The 12,556-nt window shown below is 44.8% G+C and overlaps 1 protein-coding gene across 1 annotated transcript in view; it reads left to right on the top strand.

The window, feature by feature from the left end:
• CPS1 (carbamoyl-phosphate synthase 1) overlaps positions 1-12,556 on the top strand; it is a 92,949-nt gene that overhangs the window by 38,169 nt on the left and 42,224 nt on the right. Inside the window, exons 20-21 of the mRNA XM_054830164.1 lie at positions 1,789-1,965; positions 6,504-6,622. Coding sequence (XP_054686139.1) covers positions 1,789-1,965; positions 6,504-6,622 — 296 coding nt within the window. The remainder of the gene's footprint in view (positions 1-1,788; positions 1,966-6,503; positions 6,623-12,556) is intronic.

The raw sequence follows: 12,556 nt of genomic DNA on the forward strand, positions 1-12,556 counted from the left end.
TTTCAGAGATGCCGATGAGCCCCAGCTCTCGCTTGTTCCCATAGTTATTTGTCCTCTCTATTAAACCATGTGCCAAATCTCAGCCTACTTCTGCTCTCGAAATCCAAACACAACCTGTAATCTTGCTCCGAAGTTTTGACTTCTCTTAGTGATTAAGTCTCTTATATCTGGAACGTGACAGTGTCACTTTTAAACCCTGATTTGTAAGGTGTCTGGGACAATAACAGCATTTTCAGACCATATTTTAAGAGGAGAGAAATGAAGCAAAATGGGTAAATTACCCACTTAATTAGTTAATTACATATCAGCTACCAAAGCAAAATAATTAATTGTGTAATTTTTTCCTAATGCTTTTCAAGTAGCTATTTTATTAAATTATTTTGACACGTGAGACCTTCCTAACATCAATTCTACCTTGCTCAGACAACAAGCCTTCATCACAACTGGAAGGATTAATTAGAACTTGATTTTCCAGTGGCAGTTTTGGCTTTTAATGACAATGAGGTGTGTTTTTCAGTAAGTTGATGCTTACCTCTTCTCCTTAGGGGTTTTTGGACTGTTCTGTAGAGCTGGGGTTCCTAAATACAGTTGCGTTATGCACCATCAGCTGTAAACGCTCCCTGGCCATACACATTTAGGGGAGGAAGTATCAAGTCCTTCCAGTGATCGTATATCACAAAAGCAGAACTGCACGAACCCCCTGTCCTCAAGGTGGGATGCTGGGTAAAGGGAGGGGGGAAAAAGAAGAAGAGTCAGTGCTCCAACTGTGCAGGTCTATGACTGCTAGGGGGTGAACTGAAACAGGGATGGAGAAGCTTAAGAGACACAGTTTGCAGCCGGTGGAGGTACTCAGCAAAAAGGTTAGTCTCTGAGACCTGTGAGTAGGAGAGGGTGTCTTTGAAGCAAAGAGCTTCTTGCTGCTGTGTCTCTATTAGTATGGCACAGTCATCTCCTGAGGCCTGAAATTGAAGCCAGATCGAGCACCTACTGCATTTTTATTAATTGAATGGTCTGGCCTGGCCTGGTTTTTCCTGAGCTCTCTTGTGCTGGGCAGTGGGCCTGGAGCTGTGAGAAAAGAGAAAATAATGTTATTTTTTTCTTTGACATTTTTCAACATTGTGTTTGAGAAGATTTTTATGCTGTTAGGGTTTCACTGCGCTGGGAAATAAAAAAGTAGAAATTTGAGAAAGGGCTCTGTTACCTCACAGATTTCCACAGAGAAAGGTTTGTTTTCTTATTAGATGTGATGTCAAGATTGAAGGAGGGAAACCCAAGTGCTGCTATGCCAAGGAGGAGTAATCCTTTAAGAGAGCCCTCACAGGGGAGAGTCACTGTTACATGTAATTTAAAGGAAGTGGAGCAGATTTCTTCTGAACCTTAGAATTCCCACTGTGAGTTTCTATCTCTAACAGGCTGTTAAACAGAAATATCCTTCTATATTACTACACCCATGCTGCTGCATAATGCTTCCCTCTACTAAAGTGCTTCAAAGCAGTTTACAGAGGAGAGCAGCGGCTTCCTGTATTTTACAGATAGGGAGACAAAAGCAGAAAGCAGTCTGAAACTCCCTGTTGATAATATTGGCAGAGTCAGGCCTAGAAGTGGGACTCCCAAGGCTCACTCAGCTGTGCCTGACTTAAAGCCAGCATGGCTGTCTCAGGGAGGAGGTCCAAAGGCTGCAATCTTTCTGTATGTCTATCTTCATGGTTTAAATTTGCACCCGTGTTATTCAGGGGATAGCTAGGCAGCAGCTCACCATAGCTAATATGGAAGTGCTCTCTGTTACAGGTCATGGCTATTGGACGCACTTTTGAAGAGAGCTTCCAAAAGGCCCTGAGAATGTGCCACCCATCTGTAGATGGCTTCACTTCACATCTGCCCATGAATAAAGCCTGGCCAGCCATTGTAGATCTCCAGAAGGAGCTCTGTGAGCCGTCCAGCACTCGGATATATGCAATAGCCAAGGTAACAAAAGATAGGAAGGCCTTGACCTGTGTCCCTTGAATTACAGCTACCAGATTGGGTCAGCTAAGGTGACAGATTCTTCACGCCCTTGCTTCCCTGTGTCAAGCACACTGGGACCACCTTGTGTGGGATGTTCGCTGTTGAAGTACAGATATTGTCTATCACATGTAATTTCCTCTGCAGAACATAATAGCTGGCTGGGTATATGACTTAATTCCTGCTGATATCTGTATTTTCCTGCATCTTCTGTGTTCAGGTGATGTGTTTTCCTTTTGGTACAATGTTAAGCCAATGCTCATTGCATTCAGCAGCAGGTGCATTCCTGTGTCATGGCACTCCAGTTTGTAGCTGAGTGTTGGTGGAGACCTGGATCACTTTCCTTTGCTTGTTCCTATGATACAATTGTTTGCTAAGTATTGGCTAATGTTTAGCCCTGATTTACACTAGTATGTCAGTCAAAGTTGGTCAGTTTTGCAGATTACCATTAATTTATAGGAAGGAGGAAGGAAAAAATAAAGATCCTTTTGAGAACTGAAACAAAGGATGATGAAGAATGGCAAGCTACAGTCTGTGAGACCACTGTCCTTTTGCAATGGCTGCATTGGTATGGGCTTGAAACAAACAAAAAAATAAAACTCTATGTTAAATTTAGCATACAGGATATCCCCTGTTTTTTGAAATAGACTCAACTTCCCCTAGCATTCTTTTAAGCCCTCTCCTCACTGGGCAAATCACTTCATCTTTCAAGGTGTCTGGATAACTGGCGGTATTATTGTGAGGGGAGCTAGGGTGTGAAATTATTTCTTCCTTCAGCTCCACAGTGTTTGGCTGTGTATATCACATGGTAAATGTGGGGTAAGTTACTTTATAAGGTAGATGCAATTTTACACTTTGGTTTTGCTGCAGCTGACTTGTCCATCTGTCCATACCCTCTATGAAGAGAAGACGACAGCTGTCTTTTATAGCTCATATTTACCTGTTGTTTTTTTTTTTTTTTTTCCTTAGGATTGCAAACCTTCATGCCAGGGAATGCTCAGTTACTATTTTTTGTGCCCCTGACTTTGTGTGGTGGCATCTTTAAGCCCTTTGTGGTCATGTGTAGATACATCTCATTACATTCTCCACAAGTGTGGGGAGCTGAGGTTGTGCTGTATTTGTAAAAAGGTTTTCACATAGCTGTTCCTCTTATAAATGGCCTGAACGAAAAGCACAAGATGTTCTATAAATGTGTGGCTTGTCCAGCTGTTGACTCTCACTTTTCAAGCTGAGGAAATGCATGTCTTCATAAGTGTAGAACATCCTTCAGCACCTGTGCTTGGTCTTTATTATAGCTTTCTCTTGTGACTGAGAGAAGAATCTTGCTTCTTGTCTCTCCGAGTGGCTCAGCTTTTATGAAAGGTTAATCCTAGCCCCATGTTGACACAGGGGATCTGGGGAGATGAAGGTGAGTTTGGGCCCCACTGAATACTCTGGGTGTTCCCAGCTGGTGGCATTTTCACTGGGAGCTGTTGAAAAAAGCAAGATCAAAGTCTTAATCCCTCCCTATAAAGAGCTGCCTCTGTCTGACACAGTGCACTAATTCGTCCCTGTTAATAACTGAGGCAAACAATATCAGTAAGAGGTACTTCTGGCAGCTGGGGCTGCCTGCCTGGAAATCCCTTTCCAGCTTGCTGACATTTAAAAGCCAACAGTTAGTCCCCATGAGCTGTCAGCTTTGTTTGAAACAGGATGGAGCTTCATTGTATGTCTTCTCCTCGCCACCCAAGCCCCACTAGTCAAAGCTCCAAGGCTTTTTACTTTTTCTCCTTTGTCTGTTGGATGATGAAAATAGTAACTGTTCAGGTGAAAGGGAAGGGAGTTCAGCTGCCATTCAGAGCTTTTGCTTTTGTAATGGGACTCCCTGTTGTAATGTAAAAGAAGGCACTAGAAGAGAGACTGAAATAGAAGAGACTTGTTCCTTGGTCAGAGTGCCTGATGAGCAGGGCTGCTGAGATTGTATCAGATCTTTTCTAGGCCCTCTTAGGGACTGTGTACAAGTGGCCTCAGAAGACTTATGCTGTAGATTCAATCCATGCTCGTTTCACACCAGGGCCCTGGTCTCCTAGTTGTCCACACTACAGACATGCTAGTTCACACTTGTGCTCCTGTCCACAGGCAGCTAAATACTTTCTTTGGTGAGGAGCAGGGATGGGACTGAAGGGACAAAGGCGACAGCACGGGCAGCTGAGCTGCCCTCCGTTGCTCGGCCTGGAGACCAGGCTGTGACTCACAGTGTGAAGGCAGTCCTATAAACCCCTTGGCTTCCCAGCATGGGCCCAGTGTCCACTGGATGGGATGGACCTGAAGGTGAGCAGGGCTCTGAAGTCACGCTGTCCTGCTTTGGCTCCCTCCCCGTTCTACCGCTGTATGTTTAGGCTGTACTTCTTCATGTGGTTTGAATAGAGTAAAGCCATCAGAGTGCTGTCCAGGGCCCCTGACCAAATCCTGCAGGGATTTTCTGCCTAGAAACCTGATTTGCCCCTGTAGTGTGGTGATAAGGGAACAAGAACTATCTGCAAACTCATTTTTCTCTCCCAGTCTCCAGATTTATGCCACAGGAGTGAAGATGGTTTATTTTCTCTGTCCCTCCTCTGATTAAGGAGGGGAAGGCATTTGGGTTTTTTTTCCATTTCTCTTGAAGTTCCCTAGGACTTTTAAATAGTCTCCTAAGCAAATTAAGTGTATGTGGTCGTGCTACCTGTGTGTGTATGTGTGGCTCAGGGACCTTTGACTGAAGGTTGGAGGTCCTCAAGACATGCAAGCCTGAAAAACTTTGTAAAAATAGATGGGCAGAAGAAAGACCTGCTCACGTTCCACTAACGTGGCAGTGTGACCTCGCCCTCCAAGCACTAAGGAATCAGGATGAGAGGGATGCCTTGCCAGTTGTCTCGTACCATTATTATACCCAGAAATGTGTGAGAAGCCCAGCCTTGTTGTTGCCAGTTCTCGGGGACCACTGTGATGGCCCCAGGCTTCTCTTTGCAGGCATTTGGAAGAGCAGTGGCTGTTGAGTGCCAAGCACTAGCTGAAGGTTCTCTGTGTAAGTGACTGGTTAGTCTAAAGGAGCAAAACGTGTATTAGAGATTTTCACCACTGCTTGTGAGCAAGCAGGCTATTCAAGTCTGCAGTTTATTACCTCTCAGGACAAGAGAATAACAGTGTGAGGGAGGCCCGGGCAAGCTGCCTGGAAATCCTTTAGAAAAGGTAGAAGGCGGTGTCAGTATTTTGCAGTGCCCGATGAGAGCGGTTACCCATCCTTTGTGCGGGTGATGCCTTCTTGGAGCACAGCACCGAAGTGACCTGTGCATTTCTCTCAGCTGGCATAAAGTCTCCCCATCACAGTGCTGAAGCATGCGGTGATGGTACAAGGTTGCATCCACAGCTCAGAGGAATAATGCCGGGGTGCAGTGGGCCAAATTAATTCCTGGATTAGTGCTGGAGTTTTCTTCAGTGGCATTGCTCTGGCTTTGTTCCAGGGATGCTGCCCTGCAAGAAAACAATTAAGCATGGTAACAAATTAATGAGCCTGATTACTTCAGCTCAGCAAAGATACTGTGCTGGTATTATCATTATGGTTGATTATAGTTGTTTTATCAGGAGAGTTGTAACTGTACAGCACTGGCGAGACCCAAGAAATACCAGTAATAGAAGATACAACTGCAATGTATCAAGATACAACTGCCCCCCAATACAATTGTATTGGAGGGCTCTCTAGCATATTCCTCTGAGAATTTTTTTAATACTGCAGGGTCATGTAAAACATTATTGTTTGAATAATAACTATGTGGGGTTCCTTTTTACCCCATGGTTGCAAATAGTTTGATAAAAATAAAGTAATAAAAAAATTAGCTTGAGATACAGAGAGAGAAGCCTGAGTTATGCTGTAGCTGCAGTGTGTCACCCAGGACTGGACTTTCCCTTGCTTCAGGGGTATTTCAAGGCCATACGTTTCAATTCAGCATTGTATTTCAAGGGCAAATCAAGATTTATGCTCCAAAGCAAAAAGTTCCTCCACAGCTGAGAAGCTGGGCCTTGCTGTTTAACATTTGCAGCTAGGAGGTTAGCAGTGGGGCTGAGATTTAGGCAACTTGAGTGGTAAGGGGTGCAGGTGGAGGACTCGGCGCTGCAGGCTGAATGTGCCTTGCTGTAGGTAGTTAAGTCACATACTCAGTGCCCGCCAAGCCTTCTTGCTATCAGTTTAAGTTTGGTTGCTGGCTCTGTGCAAAGCAAATTATCTCTCTTGCTCAAACAGAAGCCAGGTTTTGGTACCAAAACGTGCAGAAGTGGCTGGTGCCTCCCTACACTGCTTGAGGGGCACGTTTTCTGTTGCTGTGGGAGACAGGATCCTGGGAAAGATGAACCTGTGATTCGTCCAGCTTAGACTACAGTACTTTTTAGGTCTTTATGCTATATAGTTGCTGCTACCTATTTGCTGACTAAGTCTGTATTTGTGAAGCACATATTAAAGGGACTGCTCAGTGCTGTCCTATTTTTGGCAGGCCTTGGATAACGAAGTCCCTGTGGATGTCATTCACAAACTCACAGCCATTGGCAAATGGTTCCTGTATAAGATGCGCAGCATTGTGAGCATGGAGAAGATCCTGAAGGAAGTGAACAGGTAAGAAAAAACAACAGCCTTGTTCTAGGACACAATGGTCCTTCTGGGGATCCTTCTGCTGGGAAACCTGTGGTAAGCCCTGAGCACAGGTGCTGAGAAGTTTATTTCAGTGCTTGAAGTAAGCAGTGTTGTCTTAAAACCCAGTTTACTGCCTCACCCGGACATAAGAAATTTCTGAGAATACTCTTTTTAGTAAAAGAACTTATTTGAGTGCTTAGGCATCTTGGCTGTTCTCAGGGATTATGGAAGTTATGGTTTATTTTGGAAAATCCTCACTGTATCTCTGACGCTAGGGCTGGGAATGTGGATGGCCTGCAACGAGTAACAGCAGGCTGCACTCGCGTACAGAGTTAGGCTTCAAACACAGGACTTGTCCTGACTTACTACACCTGAGGGCCAAATACATTGCATTTTTTTTTTCCAGCCTTGCCAATTGATTTTTAAGCTTTTCAGCCTTGCTGTGATCATGCAATATGTGTTGCTTTTGTGCTGTGCTCTCAAACATCTATAATTCCAGACATATTTAAATATAAATCTTCTTCTTTCTTCAAGAAAAATGACCACATAAAACTAAGCAGGAAAGATAGCAGTAAATTAAAGTGCTGGGCTGTATTTCAGTTCCAGCCTCTTGCCGATTTGAGCTTTCCCTTCATGGTTTGCGAGATTTGGAGAACCTCCTTGCTGAGTTATTGGTTGGATGTTGGCCGGCTTTTCCACTTCGGGTACCCATTGTGTTAACCACATTTCACCACATGATGGCAATGGGAGTGCACCATAGCCACTACATCACCAAGGTGCTAGTTAGTTCATCTGCTGTGATTTCTGCTTCTTTGACCAGCTGCACGGTTTTAATTGAGTAGCTCTTGCTCTCCCTTGCCCCCCGGAACAAGCTAGATCTGGAGCTAAACAAAAATAAATGTGGAGGCAGATGTCGAAGAGAAGGAGTAGCTTGATTATTTACAGAAATCTATTGTTTGACTGCAAAAGTTTTTGCCCTCTAACATCCGTGTCATGTTACATTTGTCTAGAGTGCCTTAAATAGATATGTGCAGCTCCTAAGGAAGAAAAACAATATATCCAGAATGGGTTTGATTTCCTTGCTGTTGGAGTGGCATGCTCTGGAGTGATGCACTTGGGACCCCAGAGGTTGTTCCCCCATCCTCAGCTGGTATAAATCCAGCATCGCTCCACAGAGACCCATCTTGCTGAACTGTCCTGTATCACTGAGGTTGCTTTCCCTTTCTCTGTAGTGGGTGGCAGGCGATAATACTACTAGTAATGTGATCAGTAGCTGGTACCATCCCACGTAGTTTTTCATCCTTCTGGTGACTAGGCAGCAGACTGCTACAGAAAGCCTTTTGCAGTATCCAGCCTTGCATTTGTATCATACACAACCCATGTTGTGTCCCTTGTAAGTAGATTCATGCAATTCAACTTGGATTGCAGGTGGTATAAATTAATTTAGTCTCATTCACTTCTCAGGGCAGATTTTCACTTCACTATCCTTACTCAGGCCTTCCTGAGGAGACTGTTGTACCTCACAACCTGCGTTGGAGGGAGGCGATGGACTGTCCAGCTGCGTTATGTTGAAGGCACGTTGGCACAAAGGCAAAGAGCCAGGGAAAAACACTTTTGACCTGAACTAAGAGACTAGTCCAGTGAGCCACATCAGGAAACACATCTCTGCAATAGCCGAAGGGAAAAAGCTGATTGAGTGATGCAAATGAGACTTGGCACACATGTGCTTTTCCTGCAGCCAGCTGTTTCCAGTCCCCAGCATACCTGGCATGAGTTTTACGTATACTACAGGATTATTTCCAATTGAAAAAAATGAGCTGTGACGCTGTCATTGCTTTAAATCTTTCTGTTGTTGAAGTACAGTTACCAGAACCAGAAGTAGTTGCCATGTTCCCAGGCACTGTTGCTGGTTACGAGCTCACTCTCTGTTTGGTCAAATCTTTTTTGTCTCTGGATTGGTTTGGGGATTCTTTGCAGCAAGGTTTTGGAGGCAGTTGGAGAAACATCTCTGCCAAGAGTCTTGATTTGAGCCCTGCAGAGCTGTTGTAGAGACTGGTAACAAGGAGATGGTCTCTGCCAAGAGGAAATTTAGAGCTAGAGCAAGTGGATGTGACAGACAGATGGGGAAGGGGGATCAGAGGCAGGTGGAGGCCTTTGTGAGCAGTTCAGCAAGCAGCGCTCACCCACAGCGTGCTGCCTTGCATCCTCACCACGTGCAGCGATTCAGAGGTGAGCAGAAGGCCTTACCGATTTAGGCAGGGAATCTGTTTCTATGTGTGAAAGGTTGTATGGGATAATATTATGAGGGGAAAAACCTTTCTGGCCTATAAATGTTTGTCCGTTCTCAGTGGCGTACCGGCAAAGCCAGCCATGTGCAGAGACAGTAGAGACTGGGAAGGGCGCTCTCTACCCTGTTTACATTTGTCCCAGCAAAATTCTTTCCAAAGAAGATTGGACCTGGTACTGGTGAGACTGCATAGCTTTTGTCATGCTTCAGCAATGTTTCCATTTGATTCTGCCTCTGGGCCCTCTAAGATGGAGAAAGAGTTGTTTCAGGTTATTTGATTTGGCTGCAGGAAAGCAAATGGCCTGAGTTGAACTGGGAAAAGAAAGCCATTTTGAGAGTACTTGCAAGAGTATCCAGCAATATCACACACACGTCAAACATGTGCCTCTGCTGTTTCTCCTGTGACCTACATATTTTTCATTTTAAGTGGAAACTTACATTGCTGTGTTTTTGTTGTTTTTGACCGATTACCTTCGTACCTTCAGTAATGTAATCTTAACTACAACCTTCCCCACCGCACGCACCTGCACACAAACAACCAAAATCACATATACGTACACATAGGGGAAGAGCAAGCACCGTCCCATGCTGTCAGTCTATGAATAGGCCATGGTGTATGGAGCAGTGGCAGTGCAGTAAGATATGCTGTTATCAGGAAATTATTTCTCTAGATTTGGCCTCGCCTGTCCCATGAGAGAAAATGGCGGGAAAAGGCCCTGGAGTGACCCCACTGGCTGTTCATCACATTGGCAGCTCGTGAAGGAGACGGAAATTTGAACAGATTGTGTCTAGCTGTCTGAGGCAGTGAGGAGTGAGATGTGACTTTAAGGCCAGAGTTATGGACCCAGTCCAGAGCGAGTCAGATTTGCAGTAGGGTCCAGTAACACCATCTTTCCCCAGAGCACAGCTGAAGCCCAGACTTGGAAGTAGCATCTGGGGCGTGTTCCACTGGTGGCCTGGGTGCAAGGGAAGGCCTCTTTTGGAATTTGCGTCTGTTCTTTGACCATCTGCATGTGGCCATAGGGATGGGGGGAAAAGGAGGGCTAATGGGGTCAAGTTCACTGTGAGGGAAAATCCAAGTCAGGCCCAGGGAAGACTGGCCATCTCGCAACAGGCAGGAGTGCGAGTATATTGCCTAAAAAGCAACATTTCAATATTGATAAAAGGTTGTAAAGTAGAATTCAACTGAGAAAAGAGGAGAATGATAAACCCCCATTTTGCAGTTGAGGAGCAAAGGATAGAGATGGTAAGCTTGCCCAAAGTCTCAGACAGTCTGGCAGAGCAGTGAGTTGAACTTTCCTGCCTTAAATCTCAGCTCTTCAAATTAACCTTGATGAAAACAGCAGATCTTCCTTTTGGTGGATACCAAACTAGCCAGCGTACTAGCAGTGGGAAATGATGGCACCAGTCACGTTATGATAACTTTATACTTTGGAGCTTTGTTTTGGAGGAGAATGTGTCCTTGCTCTGCGGGCATTGAGTGAAAACACCTCCTGGCCTGTGGTTTGCTTGAAAGGGGTAAGTGCAGTCCTGAGTATTGCTCTTCTCGTTCCTAAAGAGACACAGGTTAATAGAGGGGAAGGCAGAAAAAAGGAGGAAGGTGCAGACCCACTTCAGCCCAGCATCTGTAGCCAGGTGATCTGCTCAGTGGCCCATGGAAGAAATTGTTTATTGCGAATTCTTTTTTGAAGCTCACGTTCTTGGGTCTGTGAAAGGTGTGCTTTAAAAGCTGCTTGCTGGAAGCATGACTTGATTTCAAAACATGTCTGTGGTAGAGTAGCCACAGAAATAACAGGTGCTGGAATTAAAACCTGACTCCAGCAGGTGACCTGGAAAACAATACAGGAAGGAAAGATCAGACAGGCCATCAATAACCTGTGCTCTTCCACAGTTGTGGTTGCACACCCGCTCTTCTCAAAAGCAGTGTTTCTGCTGACTTGCGTGCTTTTGGGACAGGTCAGAGAGCATAAGTTACATCTCGTGTGGGTATAAAGCAGAGCAGGTCCAGTGACACTAAATGAGGCTGCACTGATTTATACTGTTGGAGGAGCTATCCCTGACATATTTGTAGTACTCGCTTTTAACTAACTGGGAAGATTACTTTTGTCTTCTTTGTGAACTGTGGGGCAGGAGAGACTCAGGAACAAATTAGGAATTCAGTACATGAGGAGAATATAATAAAAGTAGCTATTCAGCACTGTCGTTTGTGCTCTGTGTGAATCTGACGTAAGATACTTTCTATGTGTCTTATAGAGACATTGATGGTAATTTCACAGCCGTATTTTCTTTCAGAGCACCTGTACATTTGTAAAAACTCAATATGCATTTTTTCCCTGATACAGAGGATATACAGACGTCACCATTTAAAAGCCATTGAGGAATCTCTGTAACTGGTAACAATACCAGAAGCAGGGGAGTCTGTACCATGGTATTCCAGCAAAGACCTCAAAGCTCTCTTTTACCAGGGGTAGAAAATAGGCTTTGAGGACGCATCTATGACCCATTTCTTGGCTGAGTTTTGGTGTAAGCTGCTGCTTCAGTGCATCACTTAATCCTAGGTGTGAGTCATTTAGGTCTTAGAGCACAGCGTGAGGTTCATGTTACTTAAATCAAGATGTCCACAATGAGATTTATTAGCCCAGGGACCTGAATGTTAAAGATGCAGAGCACTGGAGTGATAGTTGTTCAGTGAGCGAGATTTGTTGGTTTACAGCTCCTGCCTCCCTAAACGCTCCTTTGACAGCTTTTTGTCAGTCATCTCATGAGTTTCTCAGGAGGGGAAAAATGGTAACAATCTGTCTCCTTGAGAAGAGAAGCAGGGAGAGAATTTATACACCGATCTCATTACTTTAATTGTAGCATGTTCAAAATCTTGTAAAACATCAGGAGCAATCAAGGAAGCCACTAGGAGCCTTGAAGCAGAGCGGGACAATGAGGAAAAGAGGAAGAATATGTCTTTGTACATAATCCAGCCTGAAATCAAGTAGGCTTTTGAAACCCTCCAGGTCTGCGACTACTAAGAAAGGAGGAGCTCTCTCAGGACTGGGCATTAGGCATTTTGGTTCCAGCGCTTCTTGCTTTTCGATCCACTTTGCCATAGCAAAACTGTAATCTGGGTTTAAATCCACCCCCTCCAGATTCAGGAGGAGCTGAGTTCAAGACTGGTGAGCTGAGCCAGAGTGTGCTCATCTTTGCAGCTCCTAGGTGTATCCAAGCCACATGAATGGCTGGTGAGATAAACCAGAGGTGAACCTGCAGGGGTGAGCTTGTGGGCTTACAGGGCAGATGTTAACTGGTACAATAGCCTTGTCCCAAATGCTCTGAGCTCAGACTTTGGCCTTCAGTTCACAAAATAATCCTGATCCTTTTGATCAAGACCCATTAACATATGCCTAAGTAATGTGTGGATGGGCATAAACTAGACAAGATACCTAAAATGAAGCAGATCCTGATTTAGGAGACAAGAAGAGTGCTTCTTTCCATATGAAGCTGGGGCTTTCTGCCAGCATGTTTATTTAGCATTACTCCTAAACTGGTGGATCAGATGAAAGCCAGTCAAGTGGAAGAGAGGGCCGTGCTGAAGCAAGCAGGCTCTCCTGATAATTGCAATGCTGCCAGCGTTCCTCCAG

The sequence above is a fragment of the Grus americana genome, chromosome 6, assembly GCF_028858705.1.
Source record: "Grus americana isolate bGruAme1 chromosome 6, bGruAme1.mat, whole genome shotgun sequence".
Lineage (NCBI taxonomy): Eukaryota > Metazoa > Chordata > Aves > Gruiformes > Gruidae > Grus > Grus americana.